The sequence below is a fragment of the Bos indicus x Bos taurus genome, chromosome 15, assembly GCF_003369695.1.
Source record: "Bos indicus x Bos taurus breed Angus x Brahman F1 hybrid chromosome 15, Bos_hybrid_MaternalHap_v2.0, whole genome shotgun sequence".
In the NCBI taxonomy this organism is placed as follows: domain Eukaryota; kingdom Metazoa; phylum Chordata; class Mammalia; order Artiodactyla; family Bovidae; genus Bos; species Bos indicus x Bos taurus.
In genome coordinates, this window is record NC_040090.1 from 30060135 (window position 1) to 30082506 (window position 22372).

The window sequence follows — 22372 nt, forward strand, 5'->3', positions numbered from 1 at the left end:
ACTTTAAATATCACTAGAACTAAGATACAACGTGCGAGCATGGGTAGAAACACTCCCTATATGGCACACAAAATCAAAGACAATGCCAGCTGTCATGCTTAAACAAACATCAACTTCTAATGTTACTCTTCTTAAAATTCTTCAATTGGCCCCCACAGTTTTCAAATAAAATCCAAATTCCTTAGCAAGACCCCGACTTCGCTTCTCGGTTTATTTTCCTCCCTATTTCCAAATTCTAACAGTTCCTTTCCCCCTAAAAGTCCTGTTCCTCTGCCTGGAAAAAAATCCTTTCATCTTTGCCTGGTAGAATCCTACTCATCCTTCAGAAAAACTGCTTAGTTTTCTCTCCTTTGGGAAGACTTCCCCAACACCCGCCCTCCCGTGGGCTCTCAGAAGACCCTGTGCTCATTTACAACTGCACTCACCATGTGATGCTGCAATTTCATTTTACCTCCTTATTTCTTCTACCAGTTCCTGAGGACAACTAGTAGAAGAAACTAGGATTTCTATAGAATTTCTAGGATTCTATAGTCTAGTGGTCACGACAGAAGCCTGACGTGATGTACAATGTCTTCATGAATAGTAAAGATAGTCATTTGTGAATCTTACTTTCTCTCAGTAGGAAAATATACTCTCTAAAACCTTGCATAAAACAGTATAACAATCTTCGTTCCCTCTTTGACTACATTTACAGCCAGAATGATGATTTTGAAAGAGTGTAACATCTGGGTCATATCCTCGATAACATTTCAGGAAGCTGGTGGCTAATTGCATCATTTATGACATCAAGAAGGAAGCCATCATTTGCAAAGCACCTACGTGTTCTGAATTTATTCTGTATATAAATTACTTCACCCTTGACAATCCACGGTAACTTGTCTGAGGTCTAGTTTGATAAAGAACCTGAGGTTTAGAAATCTGCCCGTGGTCATACAGCCAGCAAGTAGTGAAGCCAGACTAACACAATGTGCAGGATCAGGACAAGAATTTCTTCTCAAGGAACTAAAACATGAGGTTGGCTGAAACTAAGATTTCCCACAGGGCTGAAAAGTGATGAAGACAGCAAATAACTTGTCCATCTCAGACTATGGGTATGCTATTTTAACAATATAAACTGAAAACCAGCCTTCTTCCTGTTCAGAGTTTGAATAATTGCATACACTCTTGCTGTCCTGTCAAGTAACAGACTCATCAGACACTCAGTTTGAAGCACTGTTTTAAAACAACTTCTCAAATTTATTTAACTCATGTGAATAACATGGTAGTTTTTTTTTTGTTTTTTGTTTTTTTTACAAAAAGAAAAAAACAGCCAGTACTTACTACTTACCAAGCCTCACAGACGGCTCAGAGTGTAGGCAGCGTACTGGGCACAGTGATCACAGGATTTGCATTATCCTTGCAAAGACAGAACTCCACCAGCACCAGAGGTTTGCAATTCGAAATGTGATTTTATTAGAGATCCCAATGTAATTTTTTAAAAAACAACTGGATTGTTGCTTTTTTAATTTTCCATTTCTAGTTAGAAAAATGACTAGAGGCAATGACAAAAATAACCATTTAAAAGGGATTCCTCTCCAGATATTTTTTTGTAAAGGTTTAAGTTCAGCCCTTCCAGCCTTCTCTCTGTCCTTTTACGTTTTAAAAAGAAAGAGGTTTGGAATATGTCAACCTTTACTCAGCTTGCTCACAAAGCCTCTGTCTTCTCAAGTTGTAGACATATCGCCGGGACTCATCTCCCAAACCTCTGGTTTTAATCAAGTCCATGGGGTGCCTGGCTGGAGGGGCCTGGATGACAGTTGCTTAAAGAAGCTCCTATTAATTAAAGGTCAGTCACAAACCTAACCTTAAACAGTAGATGGCTGACTGCATCACTTACGACATACACCAGGCAAAGGTGGATGGAGAAGAGGCAAGTCAGACATCCCTCCTCTGTTAGTCATGAGTCAGGCCAGCAGCTGAGCCTGCGTTCCTTTCCTCTCCTCGGAGCTCACTGTGCAAGGTCGACCACACCACCTCCATCCCCCAAGCTCACTGTCCAGCCATACAGGAAGTTGCTTCCAAGTTTTCACTAAATAAATGATTTTCCACGAATAAAAAATGAAAATGTTGAGATGTACCAATGACTTGGCTCTCTCCATCTCTTCTTGGGGAACCTTTACTTTTAAGCACGTGGGGAGTTAAAACTACAGAGGAGCGACACTGACAGCCAAGGTGCTTTACCTCTTTCTCATTACCTTTCTGGAAAACTGCTGTTTCTAATATTCAGGTTCCTTGAAGAGGAGAAATTTTACTTAACTGTCGTACACTGTGTGTAAGAAGGGACTTCTCTTTTTAGCCTTCATTTCACTGTGTGGGTTTCCCTCTCTAGGTCTTGACAGTGGGAAAGGGAGAGCAGAGAGGAGACAAAAATCACAAAGAGCAATATACAGCACACCCTCCGCCAGCAACATGACAAGTCCTCTAATATCATCAGTGCTGACTCTAAGTAATTTCTGGGGGTTGAATACATCATTACTTTCTATTTGTGCTCTGCCTCAGGCTTTTCCCTAACCACTAATTGCAAGTAAAGGTCTAGAGAGTAAGAGCTTTTGTGAAAGGGCTAGAACACAAGTAACATGCTGGTCTGTGGCCAGGTGTGTCAGTGTACTTTATAATGGAGGATAAGAGGATTACAGGCAGATTTTTGTTTCAGCCTTAGTCCAAGCTTTAAAAGACTTACAGAAAATACTTCACACAGAAGGGTGGTAGTGGGGAAGGGAGTGTAGGGGGATGATAGACACACCCAGTAAAATTCAGGGATAAAAAAATACCTGCATAAGTCCACGGAGCACAAAAGAACGAGGAGGATCACTTCCTGAGCCACACATGGATGGGTAAGGGCAAAGGATGGGTAGGACACAGTGGATTAGCCACTAATGGCTTCAGTGATAATTCAGAAACCCGTTCCAATATATTTTTGGAGTGAAACCTTCTCCTGGACAGGTCAAAATTGTGCTTAAAAAAATGTCATTAGAAGGTAACAGCTTTTTAAATATTCTTTTGCCTCTTGCGTCCAGGTGATTTCTTTTTTGCTGAAAACCAGAAGCCGTATAAACCTTACAGGGTGGAAGAACAGTCTTTTGACACAGGTGAGGCGAGGCGCTGGATGAACTTACACAGTAAGTGAGAGTCTGTACGTCCTGGGCTTGTCCCTTGACCACACCACATCTCTGACCTAGCAGAGATGGCAGTTCACTTTCTCTGGAAGAAGCCAGTAATGGCCACTTGTCTATTGGCTTTGCCCATAGCAGCAGTTCCCTTCTTTGGGCCCTTTCGTTCCTCTTTGGGTTCCTTTTTCACAGCCATGGCAGGAGGCCTATGGACAGAGGAAGTCTTCATCTTAAGCTCTTCTTCACTATCTGTGCAGGATTCACTCTCGTAGACTTTCTCAGTCACTGGTAGAACGAGGGAAAAAACAGGATATGAGTGGGTTGAGTCATTTAGAACACTGCTCTCTAGACAGAGTAAGCTGTCTGGTTCACTCCAATCCCCTCAGTCCCACTGACCAAGAGAGGTGTGCTCACCGATCACCGAAGCTTAATACTGCTGGGAGATCAGATCCCACCTCAGGCTGGAGACAGTATCTTGAGCTCACAGGCCCGAGCTGTGGCTCAAAATCAACATTACCCCTATCCTGTCACTGCTGTGTCCCATCTTTGAGTGGGCCCGTATCATTTGATTGCCCAAATCCTGCATTTGGGCCTTGGTCTGTGCTAGCTAACTGCCTGAACCCTGTATGAGAACCGTCTGCTTCCAATCTCAAACACTTGCTTCTATCTCCACACTCTCACTGACTTCTTCAGTCTCACCTCCTGACCCACAGTGCTGCCATCGCCACCTCTGGTTTTCCCGCTCTTAGTCTCGGTTCCACCTGCTAGTCCCCGTCCTGCCTAGCTAGGCTCACTGCCATGGTACCTCCTGGCTAGCCCTGCCCTGATGTCACGAGGCTCCATGTGTCCTAAGTACAGAGAACTGGAGATTAGCTAGTTCCTCCCTTGTTCAGTTCTTGGTTCTCAGTGACCCAAGATTTAGCAGTGGTCTGCATCATGAAGACACTATCTCAGGCAAACTCAATCAGATGGCAAACCTGATAGTTTTAAGGAAAGACGATGATAAAATGAGAAAGTTACCAGTGCTTTTACTCCCTGTCGGCCAAGGGCATATTTTGCCTTTTCTCCTACCAAAATATTCACTGAATTCTTCCTACAGGAAACTTTTAAAAAAATCTCCATGAGTGAGGAGTCACTACAAGAAAGCCCCCAGGGCACAGGCACAGACAGTGGCTTCCAACAATGATGTTCCAGAACCGACGAGGTTCTTCAGTACTACTGCAGTGTACACAGCAACCACAAGAAACAGTACAATGCCACCCTCCTGTGACTTTAGAGAGATGCAGCAGCTGCACAACCAACACCACCTAAGCCCTTTCTCAGCACATGATGAAAAACGGAGAACTCCTTTTCTTAGCGGAACAGAGTAATATGCATATACATGCATATACATAATATGCATAATACATATTCAAGTGAGCAAAGTGAAAGGTATTTTTTTTTCCCATTAAGGAACAGTGATAGTTTCAAGCTCTCAATTATTGATCATGTCTTTCAAATAAAATATGTCAGTCAAACTGTTCTAGAGGCATAGACTTTGGAATCAAATACACCTGTGTTCTAATACCTAGTATGTCACTTACCTAACCTCCAATTTTAATGTGTATCAGAATTACTTGAAGCCTTGTTTAAGCATGGATGGCTGGGCTTTATTTCCAGAGTGTTTAGATTCAGTAGGTCTGGGGCAGACCTGAGAATTTGCTTTTCTAACATGTTCCCAGGTGATACTGACATGCCGCTGGTCTGGGGGCCACACCTTGAGAATCACTGTTCGTTGCTTCCCTGTAAAAGGTCATCTGCTGCCTCAGAGAAAGTACAAATACATCCAGTAATCTCTGGCAAGCTCTCTTTAATGCTATATTTTCCCCTCATTGGCCATGCTGGAGATCAACTGGCTCTAGCAGTGGAGTATTCCTTCACCTTATCCGTCTATTCTTATTAAGGTTGCATAATTAACAGTCGTCCTCCCACCCCCACCCCGCAAGAGTTCCTAGGATTTATCATTACTTTCAAGAGCCTAGAATTCACTTTGGGTGACTCCTGCCAACTTGGAGACTACATAAACACTAAAAAGTTTAAAATATATATTGAGCATTCTTGGAGGCCTTAAGGCTTCCCAGACCAGAGGCATTAGCATCTCCCATGAGCTTATTAGAAATACAGAATCTTAAGTCCTACCCTCAGGGCCTACTGAATCAGAATTTGAAATCTGGCAAGATCTTCAAGTAATGTATATACTCAGCAAAATGTAAGAAATGTTGCTCTCAGATTATTTAGAGACCTTCCATGGTAGGCCTATAGTGCAACAATTATGATTGCAGAACATCATCCCCATTCTGATGCCAAAGTACTACATAACTGGATTTTGGAACAAAATTATGAGCTGTTTACTCAATATCTCAAATCAGGCAAGTCCAAAGAGCCATCTATCTACACATACAGAAAAGACATGACTTACTACAAAACTTGCTCCTCCATAAGCTATATTCTGTATTAAACTGGTGGCATGTCTATAATATTAAACTTCAGCATCAATTAGCTCATTATTTCTTGACTAACCACTGGCTGTCTCATTGCCAGTTCTGTGCAATCCATTGCTTAAAGGAGTTAAAAATCAGTCAGGGCAGCATCAACAGAATTTCTTAAGCAGAACACTTGGTATAGCCCTTAAGAGCTAAAAGGAGCATTTCTATATTCAAAGCTGTAGCTACTTCAAACTACAGAACAAAGGAGATTTCAACTTAAAAATACAGGACCTTTATTTTAGCTGAACAACATGCCACTTTTCTGGGCTGCCATAAAAAAAAAAAGGCCCAGTTTGTGGGGGTAACAGAATTCTTTTCCACTCAACTGTTTTGCTCTTATAAATCTACCCTGTCCAGAAGTCTACCCCACACATATCTCAGGGGCCCAACTCCCCAGTCCCTGCAGTGAACTTACAAAAAGGGAAAGATCAGCTTTTTAAATCTACAGAATAACTGCGATCCAGCACAGGGCAGGACAAGCCCCCTGAGCTGGTACGTTTGGAACAGTCTGAGCACAGAGAGAAAAGCAGAACTCTTTTGTTGGTTACAGGAGCCAAGATTCATTAAGTTGAGTTTGGAATAAAAACTTTTCAAAAAAAATGTGCTATGTGAGCACAGTTTTCATTGTTGCATCCAAGGCTCTTAATAGTCCTGTCTGGAGACAGGAGTACAAAAAAGTTCACATCCCATACCTGGCCAAAACTTGAGAACTGTGTTTTGAACAAAGCAATATGTAATTAGCCACAAATCCCCAATGAACTCTTATAAAGGTATTTTTGATGCTTTTCTTTTGGGGTAGCAGGAGGAAAAAACTAGCACTGATGCTTCTGTCCTCTTAAAATGAAAACGAATAAAAAAATTCAATAGTAAATACATAAATTACCACTAACAAACCAAGAGGCTTGAAATTCATGACTAGAAGATTGAAAGCAAAAACAAATAAAACAAGACCAAAGTCCAGAATTCATAGGCTCACGAGAAAGTTGGCACTGCAAAGACCAAAATGTCCTGTGTGAGGAATTTTACTCCCCAAGCATATGCTACAGTGAAAGTGGCAGAGGCCTTTTCAGCTGAGTGAGGTAGGGAACCAGAGAGGCTCAAGGTCAATGAGATGTCTTCACTAGTTTTAACAAGCACACTGTTTGGAAAAGTTGATTCTTCATAGTCAATTAAACCTTTTTAAGACAAAAATGTGAACCAGAAAAGGAAAATCAAGAAAGGGAAAAAATACTTCTCTACAAGAGCTGAGGTGTGGCAGATGCCACAGGAAAAAAGAAATGACACTTAAGGGCCATCTCCCTAACAAGAGGTTGAAGAGCCTAAACCCACAACTCATCACAAACACAAAAGATAGTACCAGGATTTTAACATTTCATCGGGACTCAAGTGATGACTCAAAGCCTGAATTGCATTTTCCCTCTACATCTCTGTAAAAGGAACATGCTTTTATCTAACATGACTTACAAAACAGGAAACACACAGGAAGTGATATGGAAGTCATACCCCTCTAAACAACAAATGGGACGAAATATGAAGACGACTCCTGACACTCTCTTCAGAGTCCAATCATCTGCAGGAGCCTCTTTTCCACAGTTCAAATGTATAAAATAAACGTTCAAAACAACCCCACTTGTTTCTCAGTGTCTTTGATAATACTTAAAGTTGGTATTGTGGTTTTCACCTTGAAAGTGTTTTTTTTAAATCTATTACTTCACGTGAATCTTCACAACAATCTCACATGTAGGCAAAATGGCTATTTTCCCCTCCACGCCACAGATCAAGAAACTCCCCAACCAGAGACGCTGCAACTTTTATCCAAGATCTCAAGTGTATGAAACAAACAGGAAGCAGGTACTCTGTAGTTGCAGTGTTCCCCGACTCAGCCACTCAGTGTGGGCCACAGCCAAGCAGCCAGCATCACATGGTGATGAGGCGCCCTGCTCTGTGAGGGATTAAGGTGCTCTCTACGGTCATAACTCTATCCCTGGAGCCAACATTTTTTCTTACCCATGCAGCCCTCCTCATCTGTAAAGGTTTTAGATTTCAGCACACGTTTTCGTTTTCTTTTGTTTTCTCCATCAGAGCCCTAAAAGGTCACAGGAAGATCAGAGGATACAACATTAAACTAACCAATCAAGCTGTAGAGAAGAACAAAATTTTTTTTTATCTTTTGACAATCACCCTCCAATATTTTATGAGGATAAAAAGTTACACAAGGTATCTACAAATTTCCCTTTAGGGGACCAGCCCAACCACAGACAAGTTATGCTCATTGATACCTCATTGTGAGAAGAGAGGCCGCATGCTGAGCAAAGAATTGTGTTCATTCAGTCAACAAACTTTTGTTGGAGAGAGTAGGCACCATGGTTAAAAAGACCAATAGGACAACAGCCTTAGTTGGAGGAGAGAGACAAGGAAAACAGACCACTGCGGTAAGGGCTTTAACGGAAGGCCACAGCAGATACTGGAAGCGCCCAGGGAAGGCCCCTAGACTGCAGTCTCCAAGGCATCCAGCCTTGCTGCGGATACCTGCTAGTTCAGCCTCGACACTGCAACATTACAACTGTCTAATTCAGTATCAAAAAGGTTTACTTATACCAACTTCTTTTTCTCTCCACTGGCCTTTCACTCCATTTTCTTTTAAGCTAATGAGGAATTTAGTGCAAAATTTAAATGACAGTCAATGAATTAAGGAAAACTAATAATCATAAAGAAAAAAAAAAACAAAAAACAAACCCAACTTCTCAATCCTTCATTATTTACACTTAAAGATGCAGACAAGACCCAGCTGAAGATTACTGAAAACTGTATTTCCCCATTTGCAGCCCTTTTCTAGAAGAGCAACAAACACACATAAGTTGTTTGTTCTACTCTTTCACAAACTCTGCTACACTTAACTGTGCATAATGCCAATAGAAGTTGGATAGCACAGCTGCTCTGAAACTGGAAGTCATGAAAAACTAAAGAGCCCCCAGGATTGACCTCGGCTACATTCCTGAGATGATGCCCTATGGCTCAACTTGCCCTTCCTGTGAGAAGAGAGGGAATGTCCATTCTGTACCACCTACAGGAGAGCAGGATGAGATAGGAGCCAGCTACTGCCACATGTGAAGTGTAGAGCAGAGAACTAACGCAGCAGAGTGGCTTCATTCTTGGGCGATAAAGGACACATCCCAGTAAAGTTTTACCTTGACAGGAGGAGGCTCCGGCTCAGTCTTTAGCACTGGTTCAGGAGAAGGAGAAGGAGGAGGTGGGGATGGTGACTCAGCTTCATAAGCTCCAGGAGAGTCTGGTATGACTGAAATAAGGGAACAAACTTAGATAAGAGAACCACGACAGTGTCTGGTACAATGCCCGCTCACTAGTTCTCTACACTTCCATGTCCAGCAAAGGGTATTCTGCAAGCAGTAATTCACGACAATCAAGGACTCTGCAGTTATATATCTATTAATATACATATAACTAGACAGATATCTTTAAAATACACATTTTATCAATTTTCATATAAAGAGAATCAAAGAATCAAAAATTTTTAGAGCCGGCATCGTAAAGCAATTGTAGTCCAATTAAAAAAATTATTAGAGCTGGAATGTACCTTAGAGATCATCTTAGCTAGCTTCTAATTTTATAGATAAGTCAGGGTATGCAGTTGTTTTAAAAATATCCACTGATCATCTACCATGTGTCATCTATTTCAGTGACATTACTTCACTTTCTCCTTATAACAAACCTAAGAGACAAATACTATCATTCATACATTAGAGTTGGGTAAACAGAGGTTCTGAGAGGTTGATTAGCTTGCCAGGGGCACAGAGCTTGCAACTGAGGCAAGAGGTTTTAAACCCCAGTCAGTCTGATTCCGCAGCCTGACTATTTCAACTATCCCATGCTGCCTACCATGCAGGGACAGACATTTTCTTAAGATGAAGTAAGTGGAGAGAGTCCTCAGATTATACCAAGTGTGAGCACCTTTCAACGGAAGAGCTACAACTCCATTCCAACTACATTTGAAACACACCAACACATCCATCATTCCTTAAGCTTATGTCACTAAAAGCATACTGAAGGAGAACACTTGGGTTAATAATAAAGACTAAGGCAGACCAATATGGATCCTAGCATATGAAGGTGGGCAAGTTTTTAAAAAATCTCTATGAACTTCTGTTGTATGCAATAAATAATAGTAACAATGATTTTGTGACTGTGATTTAAGGACTATTTGCAATCACCTGAGATGTCCGTTAGACTTAAATTTTCCAGCTGACATTGAACAGCATAAACCATGGGGTTGTGGAATCATCTTTGAAATGATGATCACAATTATAGCTCTAACAACTAAGACTTGCTCATTATACGATCAGCAAGAAAAGAATATTTTAAGGAGACAAATATGATTATGGAAATGGTACCACCTGAAAAGAGAGCACCACCAGAGGGATCCCATCAGTTTTGAACAGTTCCAGAAACAGTGGTCTTAGTTTAAGGCCCATGAGAAGGGAAGTGAAAATCCTCAGCTGACCCATTGCTTAATCACCGCAAAGAAACTGCTGGTCAAGGGATTGGGGAGCTGCTTAGCCTCACCTGCTCCCTGAATCTCCTGGTTGTATTCAAATTCTTAGCACAAGTCTTGGATCTGAAATTCTCCCAACTCATTAGGTCAGTGTTAAAAATTATGACAGTGGAGAGTTCAAGGCCAAATGACCTAAAGAGGTGAAGCAGAACAACAGCCAGAAAGAAACAATAAATTACACACTTCAAGTATGAAATGGGCCCCCAAACTTTATAAACTCTAGGAAATAGAAACATAAAAGCAAAGTGGTCCAGCTATTAACCAGCACTGGGAGGCTAGAACATGTCAGGAGCTTGAGAAAGAAAAAGTCCAGTCAAACCACCAGAACCAAGCACCCATTTTCCTGAAGGTATAGTTATTAAGAAAGCTGTGAAGCAATGAGTTACAGTGGTAGGAGAGACGTTTATGCAGTGAGGACGCCAAAGAAAAGGAATTTTGAGTACTCAGTCATAAATTTATGAGTTCTGATTCTGTTTCCAGTTCTGCAACCACTTGACTTAACCAAGGAAAACACACAATCCCAGCGGCACCCTCTAAGACCCCCTCACTGCACGTGTGGAGCTGTTTAGAGCCCCCTTCAGACTCTTAAGCTCCATACAGGCAGAGGCACCACCACTTCCCTAGCGCTGAATATACAGTAACATTTTTAATAAAAGAATCATTTTCTGAACTATAATTGGGATGAGGAGCTTCTAAGTCAAGGAAGATTCGGCATATGCCTCCCTCTGCCTTCCACACACCCTCAATGAGAAACGTAACAATAATAAAGGAAAGAAATGTAACCCCCTCATAATAGGGAAGAGAATGTCACAGGAGCCAAGAGCTCCTAAGGAATAAGAAATTTCAACAAACCCTTGGAAGATGGAAGGCGGATGAGAAGAAGTTGACAAGAGAAGCATCAGTCAATTAGGTGAGTCTGATAGGAGAGGTTACTATTAATATATAACACTTATATATGTATTACTTAAATTTTTTTTTAATTACAATATTTTAAGAAAGGATAGGGAAAACAACTAGAATTTTCTGGGCTTACAAACATTAATCATTCATTTTTATAATAACCCCACAAAAATCACTATTACTATTTGTTTTATACAACCAAGGTTCAAAGAGACTTAATAAAAAAAATACTTGCCCACTTTCATATGTTAGAATCCATGTCTGTCTGCCTTAGTCTTTATTACCAAGACGACTGTACTCCTTCAACATATTTTTAGTGATATAAGCTATGGAATGATGGGTGCATTGGTGTGTTTTAATTATATTTGTAAGTGATTTTGCAGCTCTTCAGATGAAAGGTACTCAAGTAGTGAAACATCACTTACCCCAGGAAAGCACCCTTCACTGGGGCAGAATAAGAACTGTGGTAAAGATAATTGCAGGGATCTAGCAATGTAACCACTGTTTACCAGTTTTCTGGAAGAGATGGGTAATTAGAATTCCTGGAAACCATTCATAGCTTCCTAGGAAATTTTTTAAACTACTTATCTTAACCTTCAAAAAAGGGGTGGGGGTGGGTCATTTGCTTACCATTCTCTATAAACAATTTGCAAGGACTGAAAACGGTAGCAAAGCCTGAAACATACCAGTTAAAACTACTTTTTCCTAGCAATATAGATATTACTCTTCATGTTATTTCTTTCTGGGTCTGGCCTTTCTTTACTTTAGACAGAGAGTATACAGAACTGCTAACGGTGCTTATGAGTCTGCCAGGGAGAAAGAAAAAGGAATACTTTCTCGGGTATATAGTTAAGAATATGAAGTTGAAGGGAGTTTTCTGAGAGAAGGTACTTTCAAGTATATTATTACCATTAAACGCTTACTGACTTTCAACAGGAAAAGTGGGGTGAGTATTAAGAAAACTGATTATATGTTAAGCATTGTCCTGGCACTTTTCAAACAGCATTTTATTTGATGTTCATAAAAGGCCTATCTTATGTGATAACATCCTATCTTAGAGAAGAGAAAACAAGGAACTGAAGAAGTAACCTGCCTAAAGTCACAGTCAGTAGTGGAGGTAAGCTTTTAAACCCAGGTCTGTCTGACTCCAAAGTCTCTGCCATTTGCTCCACTTCTGTTGCCAACTTCTAGCTGAAGATAGCTTACTGAACTGACAGCACATATTCAGCATAGCAGAAATAAAGCAATAGCAGGTTAGAGACTGTATGAAGGTTTAAAGTAAAATCCCATTGGCTCTGAGACAAAGAAGAAATTTAGGAATAAAATGGCAATAGTTTATAAATTTAGTCAAATGCCAAAAATTATCTTTCCCAGATAAAAAAAATCTGAGTGCCTCTGCTCTGTATCATGTTATAATGGGTTGCCCACCTCTTTCACATTTCTTCTCCCTTCCAGACTAAATAACCCCACTCTTATTTCTAGTCACTTAAGAGTATCATTTTTGTGAGCTAAGGATTAGAACTACAGAGAGTATTTCAGAAGTATGTAAAGAGTGTTCAATCAATCACAGTATTACGGCTGACTCCTTCACTAATACTAGAGTATCTAGTTTATTTTTTAATGTATATTAAGGCTGATGATTTCAAAGACTTATCCAGAATCTTCCTCAAGTTCTTTTCCTGGTTGGAATTAGGGATGACTGCTCCAGTTAGCACACATTCCTAAGTTACCTTCTAAGTTATTTTCCTATGTGTCTGCAGAGTTGCCTCTATTTCCTCAACTCTTAACCAATCAGAATGTTCCTTGATGGTTGTTTCATCTACACACTTCGAAATCTTCCTTTCTGTGATCTTGGTTAAATCATTTTGATAAATGACATGGAATGAGGATTCAGCATCCCACTGGGATGCTCACAATACCAAATCCCTATCTGTTTCACAGTCAACAAAAACCCTAAGTCGAGGGAGGAGTCCAAGGTGCAGCACAGTCAACCTGCTTGTACAGTTTCTCAGGTCTGTTCGTTTCCTTTGTGTGACTGCCATCTATAATTTGTTTTTCAGCTCACTCGAGATAACACTCCCCCAGTTTGGGTTGCCTCTGTTACCACTTTTAGTGCTTCTTATAGTAGTTTCTGGTAAGACTGGAGTTTAACAAGTTTAGCTTTGCCCTTCAACAGCATAGCAGGTTTCTTTTTTTGCATTCATTTCTCTTTAATCTCTTAAAGAATCTCTCAGTTTGTTTGCTTTCGTCTGCCTTTACATGATGCTGAATCCCTTTGGATGAGAGTTCTGGCCATTTCCTAAAATAATATGCCATGAATTCATGGAGAATCAATCACAGCAGCTCAAGCTTTTCACCACCAGTTCTCAGAGCAGGCTTTTCAGAGATGAAGTCATATGGCATATCAGTCCAACCCAGAAATCCTTCTCTTTGGTCTTTTTTAAAAAAAATTTACTTGGCTGTACTGGGTCTTAGTTGCGGCACTAAGGGATCTTCATTGCCACGTGCATGAAGAATCTTAGTTTCATGTAGGATCTAGTTCCCTGACCAGGGGTTGAACCTGGGCCCCATGTACTGGGAATGCAGTCTTAACCAGTGGACCATCAGAGAAGTCCCTCCTTTTTCTATATATTTTCATTTACATAATTTGGGAAGAATACTTGAATTGGCTCTTAGACTACTTGATCTTCTCTTAAAAGGCACATTAATTTTCCAGGCGAGATTCTTGCCCGTACTCTGTACTTATTTTACAGCAGTGTCTACAACTTAAAACTAGGAGGGTCCACAGTGTCATTCCTTTTCCACAACAACAATGCAGATTCATCTCAGTGTGCTTTTACTTATGTGGTACAAAACAGCACCATTACCCCTAATGCCTACAATCTCACTTTTTATAAGACACACATGAAGGTACCCAAAGGAAGAGCTCCATTTTATTTTTTAAAAAAGAAAATATCCTTGATAATAAATATAATAATAATCCTTATCCTCCTTCTCTTTGTGTTTGCTACTTTCACAAATTACCAGAAGATTATGGTTCTTGTTAAAAGGTTAAAAGTTGGTTTTGAACAGAAACAGGTACACTGTGTCTCTCAGTCCTAGGATTACTATTGTCACTGCAACCCATAATAAGCAACTTTTTAGCTTCTTGAGCTAAAGTCATCACAAGAAGAACTGACCCTTCTGTGGACCGAATATTTGTGTTCCCTCAAAATTTATATGTTGAAGCCCAAATCATCAATAGTAGCAGGAAAGGGACCTTTGGGAGATAAAACGAGGACAGGACTGTAATGAATGAGATTAGAGACACAAAGAAGATGATTTCTTTCTCTACCATGGATAACACGAAAGGAGGTATTCTTCTACAAATGAGGAAGAGAGCCTCTCCCAGGAACTGAATCAGCTTGTACCTTGATTTTGAACTTCTCAGCCTTCAGAACTATAAGGAATAAAGTCCTGTGGTTTATGCCTCCCAGTCTATGGTATTCTTATAATAGCAGCCCAATTTGACTGAGACAATCCCACTAGCCAAAAATTAAAATTTTAAATTAAAATTTAAAATAAAAAAATTAGCAATGCCCACCTTCATCTTCACTGCTATCAGACTCAGGAAGTTTGATTCTTCTCCTCTTTTTCTTCATGTTTTCAGTTTCTTTTGTCTCATCATCAGATAACTCCATTTGCTTCCTCCTGTTGCCATTTGGGAATAATTTAAGCATGTTACACAAAATAAAAATATAAGTATTCATAAGCTACTATTGGCCTTGCTTCATAATTCATGAACTTAATTCCAGAGGGTAGAAAATAAAAGTAGGATACTCCACTAACTGCCCACACACAACTAAGTCACTTCAGAATAAAAACTTCCTCTAGCTCTCTAAAGACCACTGTAAGCTACTTACCAGATCATTGAAAATTTCTTTAAATTCCTTACTTCCCCTACTTTTGATTCAGTCATTCAACAAGCATTATGAATGCATTCATAATTCATTAAGTCAACAAGCATTATGAATGCAACAGTTGAATGACTGTTGATTCAGTCATTCAACAAGCATTAAATAAGCAGCTACTACTTACATAAAGACGTTTTGCTAAACACCCAGATGCAAAGATCAAAAAAGTACCATTGTTCTTAAGAAGCTCTGGCAGGAAAAACAGATACAAATACCACTGACTATAAAATACAATATGATAAATTTTTCTGAACAAATAAATGTTAAGTGACATGAGTCTTATTTTAAAATCAAAATCTAAACAGTTTATCAGATAGAAAAGGGAGACATAATTTTATAAAGAAAGAACAACATGAACAAAGGCATAGGCAGAAAACATTAAGGTGACTCTAACTCTAAAATCACTGTGGATAGTGACTGCAGCCATGAAATTAAAAGACACTTGCTCCTTGGAAGAAAAGCTATGACAAACCTACAAAGCGTATTAAAAAGCAGAGACATCACTTTGCTGACAAAGGTCCATATAGTCAAAGCTATGGTTTTTTCCAGTAGTCACATATGGATGTGAGAGTTGGACCATAAAGAAGGCTGAGTGCCAAAGAATTGATGCTTTTGAACTGTGGTGCTGGAGGACTCTTGAGAGTCTCTTAGACAGCAAGGAGACCAGACCAGTCAATCCTAAAGGAAGTCAACTCTGAATATTCATTGGAAGGACTGATGCTGAAGCTGAAGCTCCAAAACTTTGGCCACCTGATGCAAAGAGCCAACTCACTGGAAAAGACTGCTACTGGCAAAGACTGAGGGCAGGAGGAGAAGGGGATGACAGAGGATGAGATGGTTGGATGGCATCACAGACTCAATGGACGTGAGTCTGAGCAAACTCCAGGAGACAGTGAAGGACAGGGAAGCCTGGTGTGCTGCAGTCCATGAGGCTGCAGAGTCAGACACGACTTAGCAACTGAACAGCAACAATGACATAATAAAAAAACCTAAATTCATCTTGACATTATTTAGCTCTTCTATCTGGATACTCCACCACACTATTCATTCAATCAACAATAATTTATCAAGGGCCTACTGTGTGTTACAGACACAAATAAGGACAAGACATAGTTTTTACCTTCAACCATACTTTTTTTTTTTTAATTTTTCATACTTCTTATATAACAAATATCAATATATTTTTTTACCTTAAGCTAGACAAAGAATAAACCCAAAGCAGAAGGAAATAATAAAGAGCAGAAATCAATGAAACAGAAAATTTTAAACGGTAAAAGTTATTTTTCAAGAAAACTAATAAAATCAGTAAGACTTTTATAAGATTGATAAAAAGTATATAGTACCAGTACTAGGAATGAAAGAAGAAATCTGTAGCAATACCTACAGATTCTGTAGATATTCAAAGAATAAGGTTATATATATTAAGAACAATTTTAACTTAGATGAAATACATTTTTTTAAAAACACATTCAAAACTGACCACAAAAGAATAAAGATGTACTTGAATAGCTCTATTTAAAGAAATCAAATTCATAATAAAAATTTTCCCACAAAGAAAACTCCAAGCCTGGATCCACTGGTGAATTTTATCAAATTTTTAAGAAAAAAAAAAAAACAAAACATATCTTACATAAACTCTTTTGGAAAACAGAGGAAGAAGATACTCCTCTTAACTAATCACATGAAATGAGCATAACTTTGATACTGAAATCTGGTAAAGACATTACCAGCAAAGATAATATAACTGATTATACCCCCATAAACATAGATGCAAAAAATTATTAACATTAACAAATCAAATCTAGCAATATATAAAAAGGATAATACATCATGACCAAGTGGGGTTTATCTCAAGAATGCAAGGTTGGTTTAAAATTTGAGAACTAGTCGGTGTAATTCACCACATTAACAGAAACACCATACATTTACCTCAATAAATGTAGAAAAAGTATCTGTCAAAATTCAACACTCATTTATAAACACCATACATTCACCTCAATAAATGTAGAAGAAGTATCTGTCAAAACTCAACACTCATTTTATAAAACATCAAACTAAGAACAGAAAAGAACTTCCTGAATCTGGTAAAGTTCATGTATTAAAATGCCAACTCTTTGCGACCCCATGGACTGTATAGTACATGAAATTCTCCAGGCCAGAATACTGGAGTGGGTAGCCATTCCCTTTTCCAGGGGATCTTCCCAACCCAGGGATTGAACCCAGGTCTCCCGCGTTGCAGGCGGATTCTTTACCAGCTGAACCACAAGGGAAGACCATGTGTTAAAAACAGAGAGTTAACATCCCACTTGGTGGTGAAATACTGAATGTGATCCTGGCAGTAACTATCAATGAGAATTGTACTCACGGGAGGAGACATTTTAACCCATCCATATCACACATTCTGAGGACGTGAGGCCCACTGGACAGAGCTTTGACCCTCTGCAACTTCAGCATTTTGTTTATGTTTTCTAATAGAGTGGCCACAACCTTGCCACAAAACTCAAGTATTTCTGGGCCTATCAGTGCTGACAGTGTCCTTTAGAATTTCTTTCAACAGACCAGTTCCTACCAACTATGAGGTAGTGTCTCAAATTCCTGGATTCATTTTTAACAGCTTGTGTGCTTTTTATTTTCTTTTCTAATTACATTTTACCACTTGAAAAATAAACTCATTGATACAAAAAGAAAACAAAGAACTTTTTCTCTTAAATTTCACTGGAAACAGTAACCCCTCATCTGGCAATCTAAGGTGAAAAACAGCCACAGAGACATATGCTCAGGCACACTTACGCCATGCCCACAAGTATAAACTGAAGTAAAGAAGACAATCAATTTAGATCAATGGGGCCCCAAAAAACTGGCTTTGGGCTCTACATCACCCGAACTGATTGATTCAAGTTCTGCTTCACTAGATAAGCTATGGAGCGTCTCTCTCAATTTTGGTTATACAGCTGTATCCCTAAGGCATTAAGTAGGATTTAGTACTCAACTGAAAACTGCCTGCCTGTCAATAAGCCCAGACCTTTTCACCCCCAGCAGAGACACTCTTCCCTCACAAGCAACAAAATTTTCCTACCTTTTTTTTTCTTTCTGTTGCATCCTAACAGGCTCTGCTTTTTTGCTAGATTTCTTCAGGTCCACAGGGGCTGCCAGCTTTGGTTCAGTGACAGACAGAGGAGGTTGCTCCACTTTTTTTTCTTCTTTCACTTCTTGTTCTGAATCCAAATTGACTTTAAGTTTATCTATAAATAAAGTATAGCAGATGATATATAACCCCGTCGTGCAATATTAATTTATCATTCCTTTGACAGTTTACTAAGTGCCAGGTAATATATTAGGAACATGGGCTAAAGGGATGAAAAACAGTCCCCGTCCTAACAGAGCTCATGGTCTAGTCAAGAGAACATTTCTCCTTTCCAACTACCACTCTAGTTGAAACTGTTTTCATTTCTGCCTCCTGCTAATCCCTCATTATATCATAGCCCCCAGGCCAAATGATAGTAAAAGTAGGACTTAGAAAAAAATGAATACAAATTTATGAAGTACCAACATTCTCATTTGTTATGAGGAAATTAAGAGTCAGAGGGATTAAAGATGTTTCCCAAGAATATGCAGCTTATGAATTATGACAGCAGAAAAGCATCTCCTTTTTATACTGAAAAAAATATGAAAAACCTTTTTAAGCAAAGAAAGATAACAGATGACGACTTCCTAATTTGTCACCAATGCTGCAATTTTTAAAAATATATAAAACATTAAGGTGTTTGTTACTGAGACAGAATTCATATATCATAAAATTTACCCTTATAAACTGTACAATTCAGTGCTTAATTCCAACACCACTATCCAATTTTAGAACATTTCATCACCTCTAAAAGAAATCCTGTACTCCACAAACCATCCCTTAACAACCTCTCTGTCTCTCTAGGTTTGCCTATTCTGAACCTTTTGTATAAATGGAATCATATAACATGTGGCCTTTTGTGTTCAGCGTCTTTCATTTTGCCATTTTCAAGGTTCATCTATTTTGTAGCATGTCTCAGTACTTCATTGCTTTTTATAGCTGAAAAGTATTCCATCTGTCACATATTGTCTACCCATTCATAAGATGAAAGACCTTAGCATGATACGTTTTCACAGGAGGAGGAAGCCCTCCTTATGCACTGTGTGTACATGTGCTCAGTCATGTCTGACTCTGTGCAACCCCATGGACTGTAGCCCGCCATGCTCCTCTATCCATGGGATTTTCCAGGCAAGAATAATGGAATGGGTTTCCATTTCCTCCCCAAAGGAATCTTCCTGACCCAGGGATCAAACCCACATCACTTGTATCTCCTGCACTGGCCTTATGCATTGGGCCTGAAATAATACGATCATGCTTTCCCAGTAACCTGAAAGTAGCAAATTTTCATTATTTTTTTCAGAATATAAAAATGTTTTATGATAGCTTTTATGGGAAATAAAAAAACTATTACCCCAATCTATCCCCTAACTACCATTTTGACCATCACAGAAAAGCAGATTTCTGACTAATTTTGCTTGCATAGGCATGTAACAAAATTGCTTCCCACAAAATCTTTGTAAAGCATTATGCTCCAAGAAGTGTGCCATAATTACCCTTCAACTCCTGCATTCTTCCTGGTATTCTGGCCACATACCCTCAGGGGATGTGTATTTGATATGAGAAGTACGGAAATATGTGATTATTGGTTCTTTTTATTTGAAAGAATTCTCACCCAAATATATATTTTTAAATAAAGGAGATTTGCTTTCTCAAAATGTAAATATTTATAAATGGTCATTACTACCTGGGCCCTCTTAATTCAAACTGAGGTCTAGTTCATTACTGTAAGTAATCTGCAAAAATAAGAAAGGCAAAAAATTTGTTTTTGCAGCCCCTTAGGAAACAGAATGGTCATACCAGGCAAACCGACAAAGCATCCAAGATATTAACAGTACACTGTTTAACCAAGCAACTTCCCTTTTACTTTAATCACTCATTTTCAAGAACCCTATTATTTAATTCTCTTTCCAAGGCAGGAAGTAAAATCAAAAATAAGTAAACTATCCTTCAGGAGATCTCAACCAAACCCAGCTCACCAGTAAAATCCACTGTTCCAGTCGGTTATGTTCATCAATACACAGGTTTGTAGACTGCAAATTTATGTCAGGATGTAGGAAAACCACAGAGTAGTGTGTTAGATGGGTAAAAACTGTACAAGGTGGCCTTCACCTCCGATAAAAGGTTATTATATTAACATTCACATATTAGTCAAAGGAACCTAAGAACATGCTTACTCATAGCAGCTTTTCCAAAAAAATTGCTTATGACATTCCCCTTCCCTGGTGCCTTGGGGCCTACCGAAGATGCCTGAAAGCAAAGCAAAAGAAAACACACATGATTTTTTTTTCTGTGTTTAGGCTGTTCTTCAAGAAACAGTAAAAAATGTCAATAGTAGAACACACTGTCGTGATCATAGAGCCTCTATATTACCATGCCAGAGTGCGTACATACTAGGTATAAGAACAAAGCCAGACCACATAGCGTTTGGTATTCATCTCCAAAGCTTAGTTTCTCATAGTTTTTATAAAATTATTATCCATGAATGTGTCTAAACATTTTTTTTATTATATTTAAAAACTACTTACTTTGACAGAATTAAAACAGATCAGAGGCAGTATGGTACAAAACGGGGAAAAACCTTCAGAACATTACATTTGTAATCACTGTAAGTGGAACTGCATTCTGGTTCCACCACTTAACAACAATATGACATCCAAATTACTTAACAAGATGACCTCTCCCTCACAGAACGGAAAATGAGGATTTAAACAAAGATCAAACTATCGGCCCAAGAATTAAACGACCTACACCAAAGTAGAAAAAACTAGAACTAAATATCAGAACCTTATATAATTAAACCACAACCACTGGAATTATCAAATGCTTTCTAGTTCCCCATTCTGAGCTGAGAGAAGACTTACATTCATTACTTCTTTAGCCTCTGTTTTGGTTTCCTTATTGGCATCTTGGGCTTTAGAAGCAGCTTTAGAAGCAAACATGCCCATGATTCCTTTGGGCTGCTGGGAACTCTGTTTGGGGACAGGTGGGCCGTGACCATTGGTCGTCAGCTCATCGCTGGCTTGCATCTCAGGTGATACCGGAGGATCTGACTGCTCAAGCTTTTCAGAAGAAGAGGATTCGGCAGGAGCTCTAGGAACTGCAGCTGCACACTGGATGGCACTAAACCTGAGGACAGAAATGTCACATTAAATTAACTGTCCATATCAAACCTTCCTTTCAAACTCTTGCTTCTTCTACACAATGCTTTCTAACCATAATACTATAAAATTAGGAAATTTTACAATTAAAATGGATTTTAGAAATAAGTTTGTGCAACAAGTACTGGAGAGAGGTGAGTGAAGTCCTAGATTATACATCTTGTTGGTAATAAAACTAAGACTGAAAACAGGTGTCTTCTACCAAACTGTATGGGTATTTTTGCTTTTTTGAAAAAGCACCCTAATTCAAAATAGTAAGAATATACCAAACAATACGAAAATATTAGTAATTTCACCAACTGTGGTAAACCAAATGGTTATCTCTTATTTTTAAAGACCTCTACCTTATAGGGCTAGATATACCATAAATATTGACTAACTCAAAATTAAAGCTTTAAATATTAACAAATTTCCTGGCAACTCTCCTGACCAGAATGGATCATGCTTTAGAACACGGAATAAGCTGGGAACAGAGCCACTAGCTCCTGTAACCTGTGGTCCTTTATAGTCATTTGTTAATAATTTATAATAATCTCAACTAACAGCACCAGAGAAGTCTGCCCATAGCCAAGTGAAAAATTTGGCACACTTTGCATGCCATATTAAAGGGAACATTCATCTCTTCCTCTGTAATCACTGTAGATGTGCCTGTTTCACAAAATCCAAAATATAGTGTTCTATGTTGTAAATGGGTAACTGATCCATCCTTCTGAAATGGTTGTACTTAAAGCAAAGTTTTCCAACATTTCCTGACAAAGAACAACATTTTATTTCCCTCAGTCTTTTGCTTATTGAGGATAGGTGAGAGCTCCTTGAGGGTGAGTATATTATTCATCCTTTGTATTTCTGGTACCTAGTACAAGACCTGGCGCATACAAAGATTCAAAGAGAGATTATTTAAGATACTGAAAGTGAGTCTTCTGGCTTCTCTCCCTTCTTTAGTGTATCATCTCAACTTGGGATGGGAGAAGATGGAGGTTAAGAAACTATGTG

General features: G+C 39.0%; 1 protein-coding gene across 4 annotated transcripts in view; it reads right to left on the reverse strand.

Annotated features, from left to right (window-relative positions):
- Positions 1 to 1203: 1203 nt before the first annotated feature.
- POLD3 (DNA polymerase delta 3, accessory subunit) overlaps positions 1204 to 22372 on the reverse strand; it is a 44320-nt gene continuing 23151 nt past the window's right edge. For 3 of the 4 annotated variants that reach the window (XM_027562913.1, XM_027562912.1, XM_027562911.1), the window contains exons 6-12: positions 21083 to 21347; positions 20396 to 20468; positions 18174 to 18339; positions 14728 to 14834; positions 8863 to 8972; positions 7682 to 7760; positions 1204 to 3434 (exon numbers count right to left, since the gene is read on the reverse strand). In XM_027562913.1, the coding sequence (XP_027418714.1) occupies positions 3232 to 3434; positions 7682 to 7760; positions 8863 to 8972; positions 14728 to 14834; positions 18174 to 18339; positions 20396 to 20468; positions 21083 to 21347 (1003 nt within the window). In that variant the 3' untranslated portion in view covers positions 1204 to 3231. The other variant, XM_027562915.1, reaches the window with a different exon arrangement.